This window comes from Camelus dromedarius, chromosome 3, assembly GCF_036321535.1.
Source record: "Camelus dromedarius isolate mCamDro1 chromosome 3, mCamDro1.pat, whole genome shotgun sequence".
Classification (NCBI taxonomy): Eukaryota; Metazoa; Chordata; class Mammalia; order Artiodactyla; family Camelidae; genus Camelus; species Camelus dromedarius.
The window spans coordinates 114198242-114222925 of NC_087438.1; the positions used below are offsets into that span (position 1 = coordinate 114198242).

At 41.1% G+C, this 24684-nt stretch overlaps 2 protein-coding genes and 1 pseudogene across 3 annotated transcripts in view; 1 reads left to right on the forward strand and 2 right to left on the reverse strand.

Annotated features, from left to right (window-relative positions):
* Window positions 1-8638, forward strand: part of LOC105104219 (1-phosphatidylinositol 4,5-bisphosphate phosphodiesterase delta-3-like) — a 34165-nt pseudogene extending 25527 nt beyond the window's left edge.
* On the reverse strand, window positions 531-1586 carry LOC135321026 (olfactory receptor 2T11-like). The gene has a single exon (XM_064484533.1). The coding sequence runs from the start codon at window positions 1476-1478 to the stop codon at window positions 531-533; it is 948 nt and encodes a 315-aa protein (XP_064340603.1). The 5' UTR covers window positions 1479-1586.
* Window positions 8639-16571: 7933 nt separating the features above from the next.
* ZNF496 (zinc finger protein 496) overlaps window positions 16572-24684 on the reverse strand; it is a 33076-nt gene continuing 24963 nt past the window's right edge. For both annotated transcript variants that reach the window (XM_031449453.2, XM_031449452.2), the window contains exon 10: window positions 16572-19957. In XM_031449453.2, the coding sequence (XP_031305313.1) occupies window positions 19200-19957 (758 nt within the window). In that variant the 3' untranslated portion in view covers window positions 16572-19199. The remainder of the gene's footprint in view (window positions 19958-24684) is intronic.

The window sequence follows — 24684 nt, forward strand, 5'->3', positions numbered from 1 at the left end:
GCCAAAAAACTTTTACCCAAGTCAAGCAGGGAGAATGGGGTCAACATATTGAGTTTTCTAGGGCATTTGAAAGGAAAAAAAAATGTGATGTTATCATTGCCCCTGATAAAAACCAATTCTTTTTCACATATCAGTCACATGTGTCTTTCCTAGGATGTTGGTGTTTCTAACAATGGGAATGAACAAGATCTAAAGCACTAATAATACCAAATAAGGCTGAGCCTCAAGGACGCTGAAAGATGTCTAAATATTTCAGGTATAAAAAGAAGATTGGAACTTTTTCTATGCTTATGAACTGGTTTCAAGAACAGCAGTTAAATTGATCCATTTTGGAAACAAATGATTAGAAACTGATTGCAAAAATGCTCCTCACAAAGTATTTATGATCGAATTAATATTATCAGTTGAATTCCACAATATGGGGTGCCTACAGAGCTACAGCAAAGTTCCTCACACTGGAAAATGCAACTGTGGATGCTCCTGGAATCTTTGTTCTTGATCTTCTAGATTATTATTCTCCACCTTGACATTTATGTTTTCCATTTAGAGACTGGATGTTTCCTCAGGACTTTCTGAAAAGCTCCAACCACATCTTTATTTCTCAGGCTGTAGATGAGTGGATTGAGCATGGGTGTGAGGACAGTGCAAAATACAGACACAGCCTGCTCCTGATCAGGGGAATGGGAGGAACCAGGTGTCATGTACATATAAACACATGGTCCTAGATAAAAACTTACCACTGTAAGATGGGAGGAGCAGGTGGCCAAGGCTTTGTTCCTGCCTTGGGGAGATTTCATATGAAGGACAGTGAGAAAGATGAAAGTATAGGAAGACATAATGAATCCAAAAGGGATGATGATAAATGCAATGCCCATCACAAAGACCACCACCTCATAAGTGGAAGTGTCTTTGCATGAGATCTTCATGATTGCTGGCATCTCACAAAAGAAATGGTGGATTTCTCTGGAGCCGCAGATAGGCAGATTCATGGTATAGGATGTGTGGACTGTGGAAACTAAAATGCCCCCAGTCCAAGACACTATGACCATTTGCAGACAGATCTCGTGGTTTATGATGACTGCATATCTCAAGGGGTTACAGACAGCTACATATTGGTCATAGGCCATGAGGGTCAAGAGGATACATTCAGCACCCCCAAGAGTGAAAAAGAAAAACATCTGGGTTCCACAGGCAACAATTGTGATATCCTTCCTTCCAGAGAAAAAGTTTACCATCATCTTTGGGACAGTGCTGCTGATGAGGGCCAGGTCTATGAGAGAAAGCTGGCTGAGCAGAAAGTACATCGGAGTGTGGAGCCTCAAGTCCATCCATATCAGAAGAAGCAAGATGAAGTTCCCAATTACTGCGACAAGGTAAATCAAGATGATGATGTAGATAAGGATACTGACATACTTCATATTGGGGAAGAGTCCTAAGAGAGTAAAATCTGTTGTCAATGTCTTGTTTTCTTCCTCCATGGCTATGACTGTTCTGGTTGAACCAAAAGAGGAAGAAAAGGAAAATACAAGTCAAGTGAAATGCTTTAAAGCCTTTAAAAATATTTTTATTGGTCAGTTATTGCTGTAGTGATGTGAGGTGAAAAATAACTCCACAAATTTCTGTGGCTTTTGACAACAAACATGTATTTTCTTGCTCCCCTATCTTTGAGGCAGGTGGGGCATTTTGCTTGAGGCTGCCAGCAAAGTACGTATATATATACTCCACCATATATATATGTCTCTTGTTCTGGGGCTTGCTCTTCTCAAGGAAGACAGCAGAAGCCAAAATGGGCAAGCAAAAATCACAAGATTTGCCCCTAAGTCCTAAACTTAGAACTGAAATCTATTACTTTCAATCACATTCCACTGACTAGAGCAAGTCACACTGAGAAGTCCAATATCAATGTGGCCAAGAAGTTAACTCCACTCACAGTGAACCATGAAAGGATGAATGAAGAAGGAACTGGAGCCAATTAATATGGTCTATTATGTTTCCCAGAGTTCCTTCCACCACCATCCTCAATTTCATGGTCTTGATGCTGGGTTTTCAGATATTTCATAATTTAATTCTTAGTCTTCTGTTAAGCCCCCAAAATAAATATGGGTTTCCTATAATCATAAACTATTTTCACTATGGCAAATGCCTTGAGGTCATATGTAGCCATTTCGATATCCACGCCAAGACATGCAACAGGTAAACACATAAACTTTATTTCTTTGCAGTGCTCTGCCTGTGGATCTGGAAACTATAGATGGGTGCAAAATAGAGTGCCGTGAAATGAATCTGTCCTTCTGCTTGAATAGAATTTGGGAGGTCATTTTCTAAAATAGTACACATCAACCGAGAAACGAAGCAATATACACTGTTGCATTTTCTTTTAGATTTATTCACAGACACTTATATGAACCACATCAGGATAAATTCAGAAATAATAATCAAATCAGATTCCAGAAGCTCTAAGTCAGAAATAAGACTGTGCCTGCATTCAAGAGGAAGAATTTACTCCTCCCTACAAGTTTATGGAAATCTAAAAGGAGAATTTTCTACCCTAATCACTAGTTACTCAGATTGTATTTAGGCATCAAAAACCAAAAATCAATCCACAGCAAATCTATAGGGTAGGAAAGTGCAGTTAAGGGGTGGGGTGAGGGTCAAATTTTGAAAGGAGAACTCTGATTGGAACAAGAAAAGCCCATTAAAATTTCCCACTTTTCCTCCCTACCAAGTGGTACCTCCTGGTGGCACCAGTGGTGATGTGTAAATTCCTACTGAAGATGAAGATAACACTGAGGATTTATTGTTAATGCTGCTTCTTTGATGTTTACTAGGTTTACTTACCTCTGAGACCCAATACTTATGTTTTCCCACCTGCTGGCTACTAAATTTCCAGGTAGAGATTATGGAAAGCTCCTACGGACAAGGGGGCAGAAATTGAAGAAAGAACCAGATCCAAGAGGTGATTTAATTTAGTAACATCATTCTTAATGTTTGTTCAATACTAAATATTCACCCCTGGCTTCTCAAGTTGCTACAAAGAACTCTATTAAGGGGAAATATTATCCTGAAGCAAGGCAAACCAGTAGATATGATTATTGGAAGCCCAGCCAGTCTGTTCTTCATTTTACCTGTGCTCACTTAAAACCTACACACACTGGATTTTCAACACATCACGCTTGCCCCACGTAGTGGTGCTCCTGGTTACTTTTTGAGGAAGGCTTGGTGTCAGGAGATGTGAGCATTTTGGTTTCCACCTGCAGGCAGTATTTTTGAGGTCATACAGACAATTAAAAGCACACATGACAACAGCAGGTGACCCCAGGAGAATCCTTGAGGCAAATAGGAAACCACAGAGGAAGTGAGTCCCTAGACATCCATTAAAAGATTTGTTTTCCTCTGTTGCGTTGGGTTTTGCTTTCATAATAAAATCTCTCAGCAAATTAGATATAGAACAAACATGACTCAACATAATACAGGCCATATGTGACAAACCCACAGCTAATAGCATACTCAGTGGTAAAGGGTGAAAGTTTTTCCTCTAGGATCAGGAACAAGACAAGGGTGCCCACGTTCACCATTCCTATTCAATATATACTGGAAGTCCTAGCCAAGACAATCAGACAAGAAAAAGAAGTAAAAGGCATTCAAATCACAAAGGAAAACATTGTCTCTGTTTGATGATGACATAATCTTGTGTAAAGGGAATTCTAAAGACTCCAAATTAAAAAGACTTTGACTACTAAATAAATTCAGTAAAGCTTCAGGATACAAAATTAACATGCAAAACTCATTTGCATTTCTATACACTAGCAATGAACTATCTGAAAAAGAATTAAAGAAACATTCTCATTCATAATAGCATCAAAAACAGTAAGATACTTAGGAGTAAATTTAACCAAGGATTTGAAAGCTCTATGCATTAAAAAGTATAAGACATTGACAAAAGAAATTGAAGAGGACAAAAATAAATGGAACTACATCCTTTATTCATAGATTTAACATTGAGTTGATACTGTTAAAATAGCATACTACTCAAGCCATCTATATATTCAAAGAAATCCCTATCAAAATTCTAATGGCATTCTTCAAAGAAATAGAGAACACAATCCTAAAATTTGTAGGAAATCTCAAAAGACGCCGAGTAGACAAAAAAGTCTTGATATAGAAATACAGAACAATATGGAGACATTGTACTTTCTGGTTTCAAACTATATTACAATACTATAGTAATCAAAACAGTATGGCATATGTCTGGCATAAAATCAGACACATAGACCAAAGAAACAGAATCAAGATCCCCAGAATAAATCCATGCATATCTTGTCAACTAACATTTGACAGAGGAGCCAGAAATATTCAGTGGGGAAAGAATAGTATCTTTAACAAATCATGTTGGAAAAACTAGATCTCTAAATGCAAAAATAAAATAAAATAAGACCCTATTTAGTTTACCATAATGTATTATACACTTGAAAGTTGTTAAAAAAGTAGATCTTAAATGTTCTTACCATAAAAAAAATAAAGGTAATTATATGACTTGATGGAAGTGTTAGCTAATGGTGGTAATAATTTCACAAATATATATGTGTATCAAATTAACACATTGTACACCTTAACTTACATAATATTATATGTCAATAAAGCTAAAAAAGAACTGATTCCAATTTTATACCACTCACAAAACTTAACTCAAAATGGTTTCAGAACTTAAACCTAAAGTTAAACCTGAAACCCTGAAATTCCTAGAGAAAAGCATAGAAAAAGGGACAGGATTGATACTTGCCATCAGTCTTGGCAACAATTTTTGGATGTGACACCAAAAGCACAAGCAACAAAAGCAAAATTTAAAGTGACTCCATCAAACTTAAAAAGCTGTACACAGCAAAAGAAACAATCAACAAAATTCAAAGACAAGCTACAGATGAGGAGAAAAATATTTGCAAAGGGTTTAATACCCCAAATATACAAGTTTCCTTTGATATGTGAAAATAGAGCATTCCTGTGAAACCTTTGGCAAGCCAAAATGGCATAAAGGGAAAAGTAGCCCTCACTTTCTGAAAGTTTGTGTTATGCCACGTTTCTTGTACAAAAGACCGGCGTTAGTATACATTTTCACTAACTGAAAGAAATACAAAAAGGATTTTCACTTTTATGGAAAAAACCATTACTCTACTCATGTATAAGGAACTTTAACAACTCGATAGCAAGAAAACAAACAGTCTGATTAAAAAATGGGCAGAGGAACTGATTAGATGTTTTTCCAAAAGAAGACATGCATGTTGTCCACAAACATACAAAAAGGTGATCTGTATCACTAATCATTAGGAAAATGCAAATCAAAACCACAATGAGGTCTTATCTTACACCTGCCAAGATGGCTATTATCAAAAGGACAAGAGAGAACAAATGCTGTCAAGGGTGTGAAGAAAAGTAGACTGTTGGTGGAATGTAAACTGGTACAGCACTATGGAAAACAGTATGGTGACTCCCGAAAGCATAAAATTAGAATTACCATATGATCCAGCAGTCCTACTTCTGGTTATATATCCAAAGAAGATGAAGTCATTCTATTGAAGAGACATCTCCACTCCACGTTTATTGTAACGTTATTCACAATGGCCAAGATACGGGAACAGTCAGCTGTGTTACTTTTACATTGCCGTTTAGCAAATTAGCATGAACTTAGCAGTTTAAAATTACTCCAATTGATTAATAGTTTGTGGTCAGGAGTCAAGAACGTTTTAGTTGGGTCCTACAAAATCTGAAATCACGGTGTTGTCTAGCTAGGTACTCAGGATCCCTGATGTATTTGGAGGCATTATTTTGTCTTCTTGCTCTCAGTTCTAAGGATTTGCTCTTGGTTCCTTAGCATTTGGTTCCTGCATAACATGGTAGCTAGCTGTCTGAGGGCTAGCAGAAGGACCTCTGGTGCTGCCGTTTTCCTCTTTGAAGGATGTTCCTAACAATAACAGGCCACCCAGGACGCTCTCCCTTTTGCTTCACATTAAAATCAACAAATTAGGTACATTAATAGAAACAAAAAACCCCACTTGTCAAGAAATGCTTTCCTACCAGATTTAAGACGTAAATGCATACAACAGTATAATCTGTGAAAACAACAAATAAAGGGGGAAGACTAGAGCTATAAAAGAGCAGAATAATTTAATATTGTCAAAACTGAAGCGTGCTTTAAAGTATAGCTTTTATTATTATTATTTAGCTATGGAAGATCAACAGATTAGGAGACAGTTGTCATTGAAAAAACAGTATGTCATACACAGAGATACCATGAGAAGTGGCCAAGCCATGTCACAGGGGGACCACTCAGGAAAGCAGGAAAGCACTGGTGTCAGTCAGGAGGTACAATGAGCAAGGGGAAAATGTAGGCAAGACGTTTATTGTGGTTTCTGTGAGAAGAAAAGGATAAACCAGGATGAGCGAGCTTAGATTTGGCAAGCTGGGATAATTTCACAGGTTGTGGGATGTAGGAGCTATTCTACTTGTCTGGTATCTGGCCCTAGGATGATTCAAGCAGGTGGATTGTGTATCAGAACGCAAGAGCCCAAAAAGGAGGGAGATGGGGTAAAGTAAAAGGCATTCAATGAGCTCTGGATAGGCTGATTTCTGTTTGAATGGCACTCCCCCAGGAAAACTGTGTACTTTCTTTAGAAATGGGCCAATTATCTAAAGTATCTTGTCCCACCACAATAAAATAAAATGAAAAACCATTTATGTATAAAACCTAGAAAATGCACAAATATGTGGAATTAAACAACATGCTCTTAACCGTGTGTCAAAAAAGGAAGAACAAGAAAAATCAGGAAAATAATTTCATAGGAATGAAAATGAAATAGAACGATACTTATAAATGCAGCACAAGCCATGCTTGGAGAAAATTTTGTCATTGTAAAACTCTGTATTAGAAAGAAAAACAGACCTAAAATCAATAGCATAATATTTCACTTTAAGGAACTAGAAAAAGAAGATCAAACTAAACAAAGATAGAATAAGGAAGAAAATAATAGAGATTAGAGCAGAGATAAATCTTGAAGAGAGAAAATCAACAGAATCTCATGTTGTTTCTTTAAAAGATCAACAAAATGGACAGAACTTTAACTAGACTGATTAAGAAAAGAGATGACTCAAATTACTAAATCATAAATTTAAGAGGGGACATTACTATCCACCTAAAATAAGTAAAAATAATGATAAGAGAATAGTAATGATGAATTATACAACAACAGACTAGATAACTTAGATGAAATGAACAAAACCCAAGAATGATGCAAATTATCCAAATAGTCTCACGAAGAAATAGGCAACCTGAATACACTTACAACAAGTTAGGAGACTGAATCAGTTGTCAAAACCTCCCAAGAAAGAAAAGCCCCGTACCAGATAGTGTCACTGGTGAATTCTGTCCATCATGTAAAGAAAAATTAACATCAGTTTTCTAAAACTCTTCCCAAAAATAGAAGAGGAGAAAAGACTTCCTAATTCATTCTGTAAAGCCAGAAGTATCCGGCCTAATATGGAAGCCAGACAAAGACATTAAAAGAAAAGAAATCTGTAGACCAAATCCCTTATAAATATAAATGCAGATGCCTTAACGAAATACTAGCAGACTGAATCTGGCAACATTTTTAAAAGATTATGAAACATGACCAATGGGACTTATCCCAGGAATTCAAATCTGGATGAACATACAAAAATCAATCAATGTAATACACCAGATTAACAGAATAAAGGAGGAAAAAACCCACATGATTGTCTCAATTAATGTAGTAAAAGTATTTTACAAAATCCAAAACATTTTCATAATTTAAAAAGTTAAACTAAGAATAGAAAGGAAATTCCCCAACATGATGTGGGCATTTGTAAAAAGCCCGCAGCTAACATCCTACTCAGTATTGGAAACTGAAATCTTCCCTCTGAGATCAGCAAGAGGATGCTAGTTTCACCATTTCTATTTAACATATACTGAAGCCATAACCAGAGCAAGTAGGCAGGAAAAGGAAATAACAATCATTCAAAAGGAAAAGAAGAAGTAACTTAACCCAATTCAAAGTTGGCATAATCTTATACATAGAAAATCCTAAAGAATCCACAAAAACCGTTAGACCTAATGAAGAAATTCAGTAAAGTTGCAGACAAGTTTCTTTTTACCATACAGAAATCAGTTGCATGCCTGTAGACTAGCAGTCAGCAATCCAAAAAGGAAATTAATAAAACCATTCCATTTTAAGTGTATTAAAAAAAATACCTAAAAATAAGATTCACCAAAGAAATGAAAGAGTTGTACGCTGCAGTCTACAAAACATTGCTGAAAGAAATTTGAAAAGATGTAAATAAATCAAAAGACAACCCATGTTCATGAATTAGAAGAGTTATTATTGTTAGAATGGCAGTAATACATAAATTTATAAATGCATTCAGTGCAATTGTTATTAAAATTTCAATGGTCTTTTTTGCAGAAATAGAAAAGCTGATGCTGTATTTCAAGACGACCCTCTAACAGCCTTGAGACTTTTGCCTTTATAAACCCCTTACTCTTTCTCTTCCCCAGAATACTTCGTTTTACCCAATATGTCTCCTAAATTGCAATTTCTAAGATTCCCAAATAAAATAATTTGTACCCTTCTGTGTGTGTGTTGTTTTTTTTTTTTGTTTTTGTGGTCAACATTATGGTGTCAGAAGTGAGATACAGAGCAACCTGTCCCCTCCTCCAGCACCACCACTGATTTGAGTAAGGGACCTACAAGAATTCATTGATAAGATAGCATAGAGAGCCTCCTCAGTGATCCTGGATTGTAGTGGTAACTCCTCCTACACCTGAATGCCCTGCCTTGGTAGAGGTTCTAGCTTGTTTAGATGTCCTCTATGGTGGCTTCTGTTCTCAGGACTATATTTCCTGTTTTGTCTTTGTGAGTAATTATTTTTGGAACGATGGGAAGTTCACTGTATAAGAGGGAAGTCTGCAAAGCAGCTTCTTCTGGAACTTGCTTTATATACAAGACTTTGGGCCCTCATTCTGCAAGTATTAATCTCACCAGACTATAACTACCTGAGATGATTTACAATTAAATTGGCCAACTTGAGGCTCATTTGGGAATCCTAAATTAGTTTATTTGTGCACTCAGAGAAAAGCTCTGGAACAAAACAACAAGAATGGGGAACACTTTTTTAATTGAAGTATAATTGGTCTACAACACTATGTTAGTTCCAGGTGCACATCATATTGACTTGATATTTCTATACATAACACAATGATTACCATGAGAAACACATTTCAGTTGGTGTTCTGAGGCCTCCAAATGTAATAATGAATCCACTATTGCTTCCCTCAGAGAAAGCAATAATTCACAATTTTCTCAAAGGATTTCTAAATTGGAAAAATCCTCTGAGGCTTCTGAGCAGAATCTCTCTCTAGCTTCCTCTGGTCCTTTTCCTCTGAATGTCTACCACGATGCTCTTCTCTTTGCTACTCATCTCTCTCTGAACTTCCTTTTTATAATGCTGAGGTCGATCCTCCACGGAAGGTTAGCCGTACTACCCCTCCTGTAACAACTCCTTTTAAAACCAGGCATAACGCAGTTGGATGGGTGGATCTACCAATGATGTAATTTAAGTTACAAATCACAAATTTTTGCAAGACTGGAAATGCAGCTGTAGAGGAAATTCAACTTTCACCCAAAACATCCTCTGTTTATCTCAAAAGTCTTGTCACCTCTATAGGAACCCTTACCTAGACCATCTCCAAGTCCTAATACTTACAAGGGGGGAAGAAAAAGAAAAGAGGCCTTTTAAAACACAAACTACTAAAAGAACCCTCTTTCCCAAGCAGCCTTCTTAAAATTGCTTGTCAAGGTTATATACATATGTTAAAAGTCTTCACAAATGCCTGAGCAAGTAGATGATTTATTCTACTGTTATTTATAAACTAGAGAGTTCTGTATCACACCAGATTCATAAGCAAAGTTTTAAAATGAAAACTTAGATCTCTGTCTGTGTCTGTCTGTCTGTCTGTCTGTATGGGTATGCATGCACATTTTATTATATTTATTATTTTTTATAATTTTGTTGATGTTTTTAATAATTTTTTAATAATTTTATTTTTCTCCATGTGTATTACAAATAGTTGTGTTTCATAAAATTGTCAGCTTTTTTTTATTTTTAAATGGAAGTACTGGGGATTGAACCGAGGAACATGCACATTTTAGATATGGCATTTTCCCACCTCTGGGAAATTATCAAGTATTATCAAAGTTAATTTGAAAATGATTTCTATTTAATTGTTTTAAAGCAAACAAGTGCCATATAAATTGAGTATACTCTCAGAAATATAATAGAAATTAACTCAAATAAATGTCAGGTTCACGTGATCTGAGAAAATATTTGGTACTAAAGAGAGTTTGAGATTGTTGTTTTAATTAATATGGACATTAGAGTTATCAACACAAAGTATAATACTTTGATTATACCTAGGTTTACTAAAAGTCAAGTAAGTTTATGTTATGTGTTAATAAAATTTGCCTCCAAGAAAAATAACTGTATAATGAGATTTTATAAGTAAATTAAATGTAATTGGTATACAAGTTTTTAGGTGAACTCTTTAAGAATAATTATGTTTTATGCTATGACTACTTAAAAATAACTTCCATAGTCTTTTGGTGACTTGAAACTTTAATATTTTGCTAAGTTAAATATTGGGAATTCATTGAGTGGCTAGATCATTTCCAAATAAGATAAAATACTGAAATAATAATTGCTAAGCAGGTCTAAATTGACCTACTTTTGTCTTATTACAGAAAAACTAAAGATATTTGGGTCTATTAGAAACCTATCTTGTACCACATTGTAAGAAAAAATTATGCTTTGAGGAAATGTCTATGTCTAGAAATAATAAAATGTATTCATAAGTTTGCCAATCCAAAAAAATATATATAACGAACAGTTCACAATTGCTTGCTTCTTAGTTTTTACTATAAATTAAGGTTTCTAAGAGTTAAAAATCCTAATTAATATATGTAATTAAAGCTGCTAATATTAATAAGGATAATATCTTTGTGTGTAAGGAATTTTTTAAAAGTATAAGGAAAGGAAATGCATTTGTTAAGGGAAAAGAATTTTCTTCCTAAAGCTGGTTATTTCTAAATGGGAAGGAAAACAAAGTACAAATAAAATGGATATATAAAGTTGTACAAGGTTTGTGAAAAAGAGAATCTTTATAAAGGAATTTTATGTGTTGTCAGGACTAGCTAAACCTGGAATACATTAAATTAAGTAAATGAGTTTTAACATCAAAAGTAACCTGGTGTAAAATTAAAATTAGCTTTTTCTCTCTGTTCAAAGGAAGAAGTTTTCTTAGATTATTGTTCTGGTCTTAATGAGAAACTGTAATCAAAGGTTTTCTTTACCTTTAGGTAATATGCCTAGGTAGAAAAAAAATCTTCTGTCTTGTCAGAATACTTGTGTTCTGTATTGTTTTATCAGGTCTTTGATTACTTAAGTAAACCTAGTCCTCTTGATATTAAAAGAGTTAAGTTTTTCTTAGAACCATATAACCTTCTATGTTTGTGAAGTCTTTGCCATTTTGGTTGTTTCACAGTGACCTGTGATTCTATCTAAGTGTTTTTAAAACTTTTAGGTATTTTAACAAATTTCCAAGAATCTTAATGCTAAATGAAGAATTTTTGACTTACAAGTAACTTTGAGATATGAGCTATTTCACAGGGCCCCTGATATATCTCAAGATCTGTTCTCTCTCCTTACAGAAAGAAAGATGTTAAAGTAACTAGACTTGATCTGTTAAGTTACATGGGAAGCATTGTCAAATAAAAGCAAACAAGCCTTCTTCATGTTGTGTCTGTATACAGGTATATGTTACAGTATTTCAGAAAGTGTGTGCGATCAGGAATCCGGTATGTCCTGGTATAATGTTATTATTTATAATTCTACTTATTATTTTAAAGTAGTTTGTCCCAGAAATAACCAAACTGCCTTGTCAATTCCGTTACAATGAACTCTCGGATCTTCAATAATGAAAAAATTTGTCTTCTGTCATTTACAGAGAGTCATTGTTTTGCTCCGATGCTTTTACAAATATGTTTTAAATTCAGTAAGATTCATGAAAAGGACACTTACTCTAGAGTACAGGTTTCTGATAAACTTTTGGATCATACCATTGAACTGGTTAAGAATTTATAGAACTCTAACAGAGAAACTGATGGCTTCATAAAACTGCTAACAGAAGATCAAGATCAAGAACAAATTGCATGGAACTGAATAAACTGATGAGGACAGAATAATTTGTATGACGTTTTGTTTTAAGCATTGCTGGTTCTTTTGTGTTTTGCTCTTCCAGATTTAAGGAAACCTTTTCTCTCAAGCTATCTATGACATGCAGTAATTTGATAAAGCAGACCTTTGTAAACAAAGATAAAACATCTATCTTTTTCTTCCTGCCTATTCCTCTAGAATTTGGAAACTCTTAATAAGTGTTCTTATTTTCATGGCAATAGAGTTATTTGCATAAGCTCTTTAAGAATCTGTTCTCTTTATAACAGGACACAGTTGGAAACAATGGTTATAATACCAAGGCTTTGGCTGGTGCGTCATATTTCACTGAGACATGCATTAACTCACATACGATCAGTCAGCTTTAAGGAACAAAGATTGACTTTATGGAGTCAATAAAGACCCTTGAAAAGTCATCCTGGTATCTTGCTTACAGGGTTCCCAGCAGCTAAACCAGGTGAGTAAGGAAAGTCACTTTATGGCAGGTGCAGGAACTCCCAAGATATTGTGGGAACCTAAAGAAGACAGGAATTCTCCCAAATCTATAGTTATTGCAGGTAAAGTCTGATGGCAATTGTTGGCTTGGCTTTCCTGGCCTCGAGAGGCCTTTAAAAGTTCAATCTGAGATTCCTTGGGAAAAGTTCAAATGAAGTAAATTTAAAAGAGCCTATATGATTAATTCCTATTCTTGTTACACTTATGTAAATTATCAGGCCAAGTTTATTGAAACTAGACTAATTTTTGAATCATATTAGTCTTAATTTGGGTATATTTGGTACAAATGATGGTGATTTTAGAGAGAAAAAATATTTTTCAGTAATATAACTTTGTGGATATGAGATTCTGTGCTCATAATTATCTCTGAGGTTTTGGTATTTACCTGAAAACTGGAATAGGTCCTGAATTCTAGTTTCCTCCAATACCTGTCTAGGACAATCCAAACTAATATTTCCAATTTTTTCTCCCATCCTTTTGACTTGGAATTATTAAGAAGTAAAACTGCCCTTTTCCCAAAGCCATTCATGCCAAAAATAGGACATGACATAAAAATCAGAGAAATCACTGTAACAAACAGCTCATATATAGAGACAGTCTTCATGCTGTATGAGTCACTCAGAAATTTTTCCTAAACACCCAGTGACATTATCGGAGACATTTCAAATGGCAAGAGATGCTTTGACCCTAGAAAGCTTCTTCAGTTGGCTTCCCTCTGGACTTGGTACCCTATTGTGATCCAGATTGCAACTAGCTACATTGATTATTGTTTGAATTTGTTCTCTCTTTGCTGTCTTTAAACTGTTTATTCTTTGTGTCTCTCACTGCTGTGCTGTGACATCCTCCACAGGAATAATGATGGGTTGGTGTCTAGAGAGAACTGACCACTCCTGTAAGCTTCCTCCTTATGAAGATCATTAATTCCTCCTATTTCGAACACCACCTAAGACTCACTTCCTAGATGGCTCCTTGCTGCCCAAATGTGGCCAAAATCTCTCTAAAAGCATACCTCTTTCTTCCTCCGTGGGACATGACTCTCTGATAATGAGCCTTCCCAGCATCAAGGAAGTTGACGCCAATACAAAATAACTAAATGGTTTATCGCCAATGCTTTCCAAAGAAAGGTCTCAGTGCAAAGGGAGAAATGTGGGGGGGAAATGGGGTCACTGTTGCTAAGAGAGCTCTCTACAACGGAGCCGGGAGGAAGCACCTGGGCTGTTGCACTGACCTCCTCAGGAGGGAAGGGCCTTCCCCAAAGGAGATGAGCTCTGGTTCAGGGACGAGGAGGCTGTCTGGCTTCAGACAAGCTTTTGTCTTCGGCTTCTTCCCAAGTGGCCAGCAAAAGAAAGTAACTTGTTTTCCTCTGCCTCTTAAAACCCAACTCTAAAAAAAAAAAAACCTCACCTCCACCCAAAAGAGTGACAAAAAATAAAACTCATGTGTTCCATGATCTCAGATTGTCCCTCCTAATGGGGCAGTGAACACAGGCATCTCAAGCTAATGATTTTAGCACTTTTCTAAGTATGGGAAGATGCAAGAATCTGGGCTCAGTGAAATTATGCCTTAGATATGCATCTTAACATACAGGGCCAGTGTCCAAAGCACATAGTTCTTCCTGTTTTTCTCTATCCTGAATTCCCTTCAGGGTGCACAGTAGGAGGGTGGAGCTGCAGTAGCTGGCGGCTTGACCCTTGTTTTGCAGAATAACGGGCAAGATGCTTTGTTTACTGGAATGGTGGGCAACACTCCTGGTCCACAGCGGACACCCGGTTGGTGTCAGAGAATCGGTGTCAGGATGGCAGCAGGCTCTTCTCAGCACCTGAACAAGCTGGTTTCCAAGCCCCTGTTCCACTAGGAGTCCAGTCTCTCTTGGGAGGGCAGAAGTGATGAAGTGCACCTTTTACAAGATCTCATTTTGTATCCAGTCCTGAGCTGATGATGTAAACAGGTTAACGCAAGGAGGTCTTTGCCTGTGGTGGTAAGCCATGGAGAAAGCACTGAGAGAATGAACCAGGTATGTGCCCACCCTCTTCCTTCCGACTACGACCTGTGTTCATGCTCAGCCTCTCTAAACCCCAAGACTGCCCACCTGCTTAACACTTTCTCATAGGACAGAGTGTGCCCAAGCCGAAGTTCTCTGCTGTCACCAAAAGCAGCCACATGAAAACCTCCACAGGGACCAGAGACTACCTTAAGGTTGCGGGGTCCCTGGGCTCTCCCACCTCAGTGGCCATCTTTGCTGGAGCACCCGGTTCGGCTTCTATAAATTTGGTGAGTGCACATCTGGTCAGACTCTGCTTCCTGAGCAGATGGTTAGAGGAAGTTGCTAGTTAGGTTTTCAGATCATGACCATAGAATATCATCTTAACATCAGTCGAGACATTTTAGGAAAATATGAGTGGCCAAAGAGGAGACCAAGATAAAATTGGTCCAGCTCCTCTTAGCAACTCCATCCCCAACTCCCCTTGCCTGTAACTCAACAAGTTAATGTTTGCTGAAGATACAAAGTGTTGGTATGATTGCCACCTGAGTTTATACTCTTTCCTACCCCAGATCCTCTTCTGACGAGATGTAAAAAGACCTGTATACAGTAGGCTAGCATAGACACAACTGTACCAAATTGGTTTTTTTTAGCAGATAAAGGGAAAAGGGTAATCCCCTGCCATGTAGTTGTGTGTGAGGAGACACTGCTTTGTCTTGCGGGGGTTACCAGCCTGCCTGTGACAGCCTTGGCCATAGCCAAGTTATGCAAGGTAAGCCTGGCCTTTCCCACTTCTCTGTATTTCTGAGGAATCTGCTCTTCCATTTCTTCTTAAAAGAGTTCTGCATCTTCTTATGGAGAATTGATAACCCTGCAGTGGACCTTGGTGATTATATGCACGTTAATCCTGGTACCTTGGTTATAGGCTATGGCTGAGAGAGAAGATGAATTTCCCAGTCGGTATGGGATGGTCAAAGTAGGTATAAATGGAACCCCAGGCTTTGCCCTTGAACTTACGATCCCTAATAACCAGCCTGCAGACGCGGGATGCCTTAGCCGTGGGACAGGACTGCAGGAGAGCCTGGTCATCCAGTCTTCCCCCCAGTGCTCCCTTCCTGGCTACACTGCCTTCTCATGCATGTTACCTAACCTGTAGACTTGTTTGCGTTGGAGCACAGATGGGCACTGACCGTTACTTTTAGGACAAGACAGTTATCAAATTTTGTTGCTAATAAGAAATGCACCTGAGCTTGTTTGAGGGAACTGAGGAGGTGACGTAAATGTCATCTAATTCTCTACATTTTGCTGCAAGCAGAAGCGTTTGTGCCTGATCAAAACTCCACTTTCGACAGAGGGAAACCATCTCATGGAAGAAAAGCAACCAGGACCAACCTCCAAGTCCAAGGCAGACCTCGTGCCTTGTCTTCCACTTGTGCAATGATGTCACTTAGGAATGACAAGGTACCTTCTCACTACTGGCCTCATCTTTGTTCTTCCTAGCTGGGGCAAGAGGTTGGGAGACAGAGGATTCATTAAAACGGCAGAGGTTGGTGGCTGCGGTGCGACCAGGAATGCGTCCAACCCCTGATGTAAAGAAGCAGCTACTTCCTCTCTCCTCTGGTGAGAAATCATTTCAGGTGGCCAGAGCTATCTGAGGCCTAAAAATTTCACCAGATGATGCCTGACATCCAGAGGGGCCGTTTTCAGCACCCTCCCACCTCAGGTTCTCCTTGTCAAGTTAACTCTCTCTCTCAGCTGTGCTGCACATTTTTTAACTAAAATGAAGAGTCTGACACGAATATTGATTCATCGAGTCAAGTTTTTATTATGCACCTGTGAGTTTATGGGAACAATGACAAGGGATCAGAGGAACAGGGGGGACAGATGATTTTCAGATGTGGGGTCTCTGAACATCCGTGACGAGGTAGAGACGTAGCCCACCTGTCTGCCCAGCCAGCCAGGGAGGGTGAGAAAGGACCAAGCGGGTCGGCTCTCCTGTCTTCTGGAGGAGCCCTCTCCAGCGCCGGTAACCTCACTGGCCGCTTCTGCGTGGGAAGAGCCTGGGATCTGAGCTACATCACCCAGGAAGGTTTCTGAACCCAGGGGCAAGGTGACCTTCTGATTAGTGAGGTGCCTTCGTCAGGTGTGGGTCAATGAGTGGGGGGCTCCCTCAAAATATTTGGTGAGTACTGAACAGACGTACAGCCTCCCCATAGGTCTCAATTCCATTACTTCCCTTTGTCTTATTTATGATACGATTTCATATATAAAATATACCAAGTAGAGCAGTGTTTCTCTTTTAGACAAATGTTTGAAGTGAGTGGGTTCACAGCCTTCCCCTTAGTGGAATCCTTGGGCAAGAGTGCACAGGTGGGTGGGGGTAAATGTACAAAGAATCTGGCTTATTTGGAATTTTCCACTTCCTTGGCCTTCAGGATTCGTATTTTTCTCTTTTCTTTTGGCAGATCAATCCAAAAGGCAAACTGTTTAGAAACAAAGAGTCCCAACAGTTTTTTCTCGTGTAAGGTATGATTAAATGATTTTATTGCATTTCCTGTTCCTGGGTATACAGACGCATCTACCCCTGCAGAGCAATCGTAAGACCCTGCAACTCTTTCATTGGGTTTGTGGTAGCAGTGCCTCTTACAGTGACAATGAAGTGGGTGACAAAGAGCAAAGGGCCTTGCATTCATGCACCCAGTCTTCCTGCCTGCTGATGGGACCTGACAGACCAACAGAAAACACATGCCTGGTGACTGGCTTTCTGATTCAGCCACTGTTGATTCCACAGCCCCCCTGGTTTCTCTCCACTGAGCCGAGCCAACGTTGCCAGTCTTCTGGGAACAAGACCATGGTTTTCATTGCTTGAGGTTTCACTACCAATGGTCACTCCCAGTTCAGAATCCCAGGCTATGAACTTTACAGGCTGTCATGCAGAGGACACCCACCCTGGGAGAAGCTTGGGTCTGAATCCTGCTTCCAATGAATTGGGAACAAGCTAACTCGAGTTTGTATTGACTCATCTGTGAATCAGGAATGATATAGCAGCACCTCAGAATTATCTGGTGGTGTGGGCTGGATTGTGTCTCCCCCTTCCCCAAAGTCACACTGAAGTCCTAACCCCAGGATCTCAGAATGTGACCTTATTTGGAAATGGGATCATTGCGGATACAACTAGTTAAAACAGGAAGATACCGGAGCGAAGACCCTAATCCAGTGTGACTGCTGTTTTCATAAAAAGGGCAAATCTGGAGACAGACACGTACACAGGAACATACACAGGAAGGCAGAGACGGGGTGATGCTTCAAGATGCCAAAGAGGATCGATGATTGCTGGCAACCACCAGAAGCTAAAGGAGAGGCATGGAACAGATCCTTCCTTCACAGGGAACCAACCTGGCTGACACCTTGATCTTAGACTTCTGGCTTCCAGAACAGAGACGATGAATTTCTGTGGTTCTAAGCCCCCCAGGTTTTGGTCCTTTGTCACAGCAGCCCTAATGAACCAACAACAGGCACACTAATAATGCATACATAGAACCTGACTTCACCCGCTCAGCTCACCCAAGGAGCCCCTCGTTCACTGGGGCCTGGGCTCCCCTTTCCTAGACAGGACAGAAGCGGAAGGGGGAGCTTAAGTGCCTTCCAAATGGCGGTGACTTCGCTTCTACCCCACAGCCATACACCAGTGACCTTCGGGTTACAGAGGACAGTGTAGAGAGCGTGTTGAAACATAAAATTGGAAGTGTGGGCTTTGCCTTGGATGAGCTCACAATCCCTAATTAAACTACCCGCCATCACAAATGAAAGGTACGACACAGTTGCCCTTCGGCAAGAAGAAACTGTCAAGCCCGCACCAAAGCTTCTGAGCGGGAAAGGGCTATCTGAAAATTGCGACGCGTTCCAGTGGACCAGATGGTGACAGGGACTTGATGACATGGCTTGTTGTGCTTGGCCCTGCTGCCCTTGTGCCCACGGGAAGCACCCTGCCTCACTACCTTCCTCCGCGCCCATCAGCCCACCCGCAGCCTCCTGCTGTCAGAGAGAAAGTGCGGTCACCCCCAGGCCTCGGGACGCAGCGGGCCTTCGGACAGGGTGGGGCGGGAGTGTACTGAAAGTGAGTTGGCGAGCGACGGACCTCCACAGGGCCACCGCGGCAGGAGGCGCCCTGGTCCCTCCGCCCGCTTGGGGACCACTGGACTGGGTTCTCCAAGCCCCCAAACCCCAGGCAAGTCCAAGCTGCTGGTGACACGCCCTCCCGGCTTTGGGCACAGCAGAGACAGAACAAATGCTCAGTTGGCCACTATCTCACTTCTACCTGAGAGGAAAGAGCAGGAGGCTGTGGTCTCTGTCCTGGGGAGGAGGCTGGAGCCAGTCCGTCCCAGGCGTGCGCAGGGCGCGCTCTGCCCAGGCTGGGGCCGCAGCTGACTCAATAGGAGTTCAGCGCCTGCTTGGACCGGCGTTTCATGTGCAGGCGCTGGTGGCGGAGGAGGTCAGAGTTCTGGAAGAAGCTTTTGACGCAGTACCGGCACTGAAAACGCCGGGGCTTGTCCATGTGAATGTTGCTGCGGTGCCGGGCCAGGTGGTCGTGTCGCTGGAACACCTTCCCGCAGTCACAGCACTGGAAATGCAGCTTGGCCTTGCCCTTGGCCAGCAGGGCGTCGGGCTCCCCGCCCAGGGCCCCTGGTGCCTCCTGCTCTTTCTTCTTCACCACCTCCAGTTTGTCCGGCTGCAGGTGGATCCGCCGGTGGGAGAGCAGGTGGGAGTTGAGGCGGAAGCTCTTCCCGCAGGCGCCGCACCTGAAAGGTTTCTGGGCCTCATGGGACTCCAGGTGCCCGTCTAGGTCCTCGCTGTCGCTGAACAGCTCCCCGCACACCGAGCACTCGTGCGGCTTCTCCAGCTTCCTGCGACTCCGCAGGTGCCGGATGAAGTTGACCCTCCAGCGGAAGATTTTGCCGCAGTTCGGGCACACGTAGGACTTTTTGGAGGAGGCCTGCACCTCGCCTGCTGCCTCGAGGCCGCTCCGGGGGGAGGAGGGGAGGCTGCGCTGCTTCTCCATGGGGCTCCGGGGCTCGTCTGCGCAGTACGAGCCAAGCTGGGAGTCCTCCTCCCCAGAGCTAGACAGGACAATCTCGATGGTCACCTCCTCATCCAGGCTGTTCTCGGGGAACGGCGCACCACCTCCGGCTACCAGAAAGCAAAGTGGAGGTCAGTAGTGCTGCCCCGGCCACGTCCTAGCCCCTGGGAACCCCTACCAGGGAGGTCCAGCTTGGGTCCAGAAACCCACATTTTTGCAAGCGATCCTCCCCCTGCGTATTACCTCTGGTATAGCCTGTGGGAAGGGAACCCTCAGCACGGGCCACACTGTGCTAGCCCATTCTGGGTACCACTTTCTTGTCTCTGCCTCTTCCCTCCCTTTTATCCTAAGCTCCCAGACCCAGTCCTTTTTTTTTTTCTTTTCTTTCCTAGCCACTGAAACTCCTCCAAGCTCTAAGAATTTCTATTTGTGTTAAATTAAGTCTTGGCCATCGACACATCACTTCGCAACTGCCTGGCTTAACTAGGCATGGGAAAAAATTCTGTCAGGGCATGTTAAGGGCTCTGAGATAGAAGACGACCCTACATTCTATAAAAAGAGTACCAGGAAGCTGCCAGCTACCATACTTTGGGAACTGAAATGTCCCAGGGGCTGTGCAAAACTGACAACATGCACAGCCCCATTTGCTCCTGCACACAACCTAATACATTATTTGCCACATTATAAACATAGGCAAACTCAGGTGATGTGCCCAAGGGCTCAGGGTTGAAGCAGGGCTGAGCCCTGCTGTGACGTCAGGGCTGTTCAACGGTCCGGGACCACCCAAGGTCATCTCTCCCTCTCAGTGTCGCATCTGAGGCCCACCAGCAGCCACCAGTGGTGATGGGTAGAGGTATTTGGCACTTTATAAATTACACTGAAGCTGGCTCAATGGATCCTGAGTCTGTGATGATGGAGAGCAGTCCGTGGGGAGAAGGTGGGTGAGCACTGGGGAACCAGGTATGAGGGCCTGGCCTACGACCCAGAAGCCCACTGCACAGCTCTCCTCAGGACTGTTCCCTTCCTTTTGTGAAATGTGGGGCTCACGTCTAAGGGGCAGGGGGCAATGCTACCAGGTTCTTCAAGAGACCAGCAGGAATATGGTTATTCTGGGCTTCATTGCTGGAGGGAGGAGAGTTCTGGCAAGTTAGGGAAACTAAGGGCAAGTGGAACTGGACAGAGCACGGCAGGAAGACCCAAAGCCACAGAACGCAGGAAAGACACTAGGCCGTGGGCGATTTGTCCATACATCAGAAGACGAGTGTGAGGGGCGCTGGGTAGAACGTGAGACTGCGGAGTGGGAAAGCAAGACTTGAAGATTTAGAAAAATTTCGGTCTATTTATATTGCGAAAAATGAGAAAGTATGTTCTGGAGAGAACACCAAGGGTAGCTGGACAACCATGGATTCAACCATCTCAGAAGCTAGGAATGGAGATGAGAAAATTCAGGAAAGATCTGTGGAGGACCCTCTTGGGACCCTCTTGCCTGACAGCCTGGACCCCTATAAACTGCGTGAGGGGCCAACAATGTTTCTGAGAACGTCATATGAACAGACACACTGACATCCTGGACTTCAAAGGACAGAGACAGGATGACCTGAAGGAAGGTTATCGGACTTCTAGAAAGAACTAGTAGAGCTAATTGGCTGCAAACATGCATTATTCTTGAAGAAAAAGGAAGATGAGCCCCACGGGCAGTTAAGAGGTTGACAGAGCTGTTGCTGCATCCACAGGCCCAGAGGGCGGGCAGAGCACTGAGCAAAGATGACTCCCAAGCCCTAAAATCTAACGGAATCTGCCCTGCTAGGGTTCAGACTTGCTTGGGAGCCGTCAGCCTTCTTTCCCATTTCTCCCTTTTAGAATGAAAATGTCTGCTCTGTGACTGCCTCACTGTTGCATTTTGGAAGCACATAACTTGATGTCTGGTTTCACAGGTTCACAGATGTAAGTGAATGTACCTTCAATCTCACCCAAATCTGATTTAGATGATATTTAGATTAAATTATGGACTCAGAGTTGATGCTGGAATAGATTAGGGGATGTTGGGATAGGGTGAATGTATTTTGCACTTGAGAAGCATGAATTATGGGGGAACAGAGGGTGAACTGTTACATACTGAACTGTATCCCCTTAAAAAGTCATGTTATATGGATCAATGGAATAGAACGGAGAGCCCAGAAATAAACCCACACAACTACAGTCAATCAATCTTTGACAAAGGAGGCAAAAATATACAATGGAGAAAAGACAGTCTCTTCAATAAGTGGTGCTGGGAAAGCTGGTCAGCTACATATAAATCAATGAAATTAAAACATTCCCTCACACCATACACAAAAATAAACTCAAAATGGCTTAAAGACTTAAACATAAGACAGGACACCATAAATCTCCTAGAAGAGAACATAGGCAGTAAATCCTCTGACATAAATCGTAGTAATGTTTTCCCAGGTCCATCTCCCAGGGCAATAGAAATAAAAACAAAAATAAACAAATGGGACCTAGTCAAACTTACATAGGTTTTTGCACAGCAAACAAAACCATAAACAAAACAAAAAGACAACCTACAGGTTGGGAGAAAATATTTGCAAACAATGCTATTGACAAGGGTTTAATTTCCAGAATATACAAACAGTTCATACAGCTCAATAAAAGAAAACAAGCAACCCAATCAAAAATGGGCAGAAGACCTAAACAGATACTTATCCAAGGAAGACATACAGATGGCCAACAGGTAAGTAAAAAGATGCTCAATATCGCTAATTATCAGAGAAATGCAAATCAAAACTACAATGAGGTATCACCTCACACTGGTCAGAACAGCCATCATTAAAAAGTCCACAAATGATAAATGCTGGAGAGGGTATGGAGAAGAGGGAACCTCCTACATGGTGGGAATGTAATTTGGTGCAGTCACTATGGAAAACAGTGCCTTAAAAAACTTAGAATAGAGTTACCATATGACCCAGCAATCCCACTCCTGGGATTTGAAAAGATACATGCACCCCAAAGTTCATAGTCGCACTATTTACAATAGCTAAGACATGGAAGTAACCTAAATGTTCATCAACAGAGGACTGGATAAAGAAGTTGTGATATATTTACACAATGGAATACTATACAGCCATTAAAAAGAATGAAATAATGCCATTTGCAGCAGGATGGATGGACCTAGAGATTATCATACTAAGTGAAGTAAGTCAGAGAAAGACAGATATCAAGGATATCACTTATATGTGGAAATCTAAAAAAAAAAAATGATACCAATTAAGTTTTTTACAAAACAGAAACAAACTCATAGACCTAGAAAACATACTTATGGTTACCAAAGAGGGAGAGAGAAATTAGGAGTTTGGGATTCACAGACACAAACTACCATATACAGAATGGAGTAACATCAGGGATGCCTCTCAGCTCAGCACTGATAAGTACAAAAGGGTGTGAGGAGGGAGATTGGGGGGAGGGAGCAGAACTGGCTGTTAGGCTAACAGAAGGGAGAACAGGGAAGAGTTACTGGTCTAAGTGCTTTTATATGTATTAAATCATTTAATCCCCAACAATAACTCCACAAGGTGGCTATGGCTCCCATCTCTGACTTACAGGGGAAAATTTAAGAGAGAGAGAGAGAGTTGCCCAAGGTTTCAGGAGAATTGAGCTCAACTGGAAGGGGGTGGTGATGAGTGCGAAAGCCTGTGGCCATGCTGGACCATGGCCAAGGAAGGACCAGTCTGCTGGGTGTGTTCAAAGAGGTTTGCGGGGCAGGCAAAGGCCCATGCCCAGGTGATGGCCAACTCCTCAAGAAGGGCACTGTGACCTGGGAATAAAAGGTCCCCTGTCAGCTGGAGGGGCTAAGGAGAGAAGCAGGGAGAATAGGAAGCTAGACGTGGAGATAGATAGATAGATAGATAGATAGATAGATAGATAGATAGATAGATAGATAGATAGGTTATTAAAAATATATTCTTAAATATTAGGATGGGGAGACTTTCCTAAGCAAGACATAAAATCAAAAAAGAGATGAATTATATTTACAGATTAAAATTACTCTAAAAACTATGTGCCAAAAAGGCATATAAACAAAGTTTAAAAAACAGGAGGAATTATGTGCAAATACACAAGGGACAACAGATTCAAACCTGTAATTTTGAGTTTCTACAAATTCATAGAAAAGGCAAGCTAATGGGGAGTAAAGAACAGTCTGGAGCCCAACCACATGGGTTCAGCTCCTCAGTCTGATACCCTGGGCTGGTGACTTCAGCTCGGGTGCCCAGGCTGCAGAATGGAGACATCATCGTACCCATTATGGGCTGTCTGTGTCTCCCCAAAATTTGTATGTTGAAGCCCTAACTCCCAGTGTGATGGTATGAGGAGGTGAGCCTTTTAGGAGGTAATCAGGTTTCTATGAGGTCTTGAAGGTGAGACCCTTGTGATGGGATCAGTACCCTCATAACAAGAGGAACAGACAAGAGCTCTCTGTCTCCCTGAGGAAGCACCAAGGAAAGATCAGGTGAACACATGGGGAAAGGCAGCCATCTACAAGCCAGGAAGAGAGGCCTCACCACACACCGGGTCTGCAGCTGACTTGATCTTAGGCTTCCCAACCTCCAGAACTGTAGGAACTGAATCTGTTGTTGAATAGAAAATACCTCCATGGTATTCTGCTATGGTAGCCCGTGCTGGCTAAGACAGCGTCTGTCTCAGAAGGTGCCGAGAGGATGCGATGTGTAAAACCACGTGAAGACCTTACACCAGTGCAGTGCTTCGACATTTTAGAGTTAACCAAATGTGAAGGGAAGAAAGGCAAACAAGAAAAAAGGGGCAAAAGACTACTAACTACGCA

Coding starts and splice junctions, on each gene's coding strand:
- LOC135321026 (XM_064484533.1), bottom strand. CDS start 1,478: ATGGAGGAAGAAAACAAGACATTGACAACAGATTTTACTCTCTTAGGA.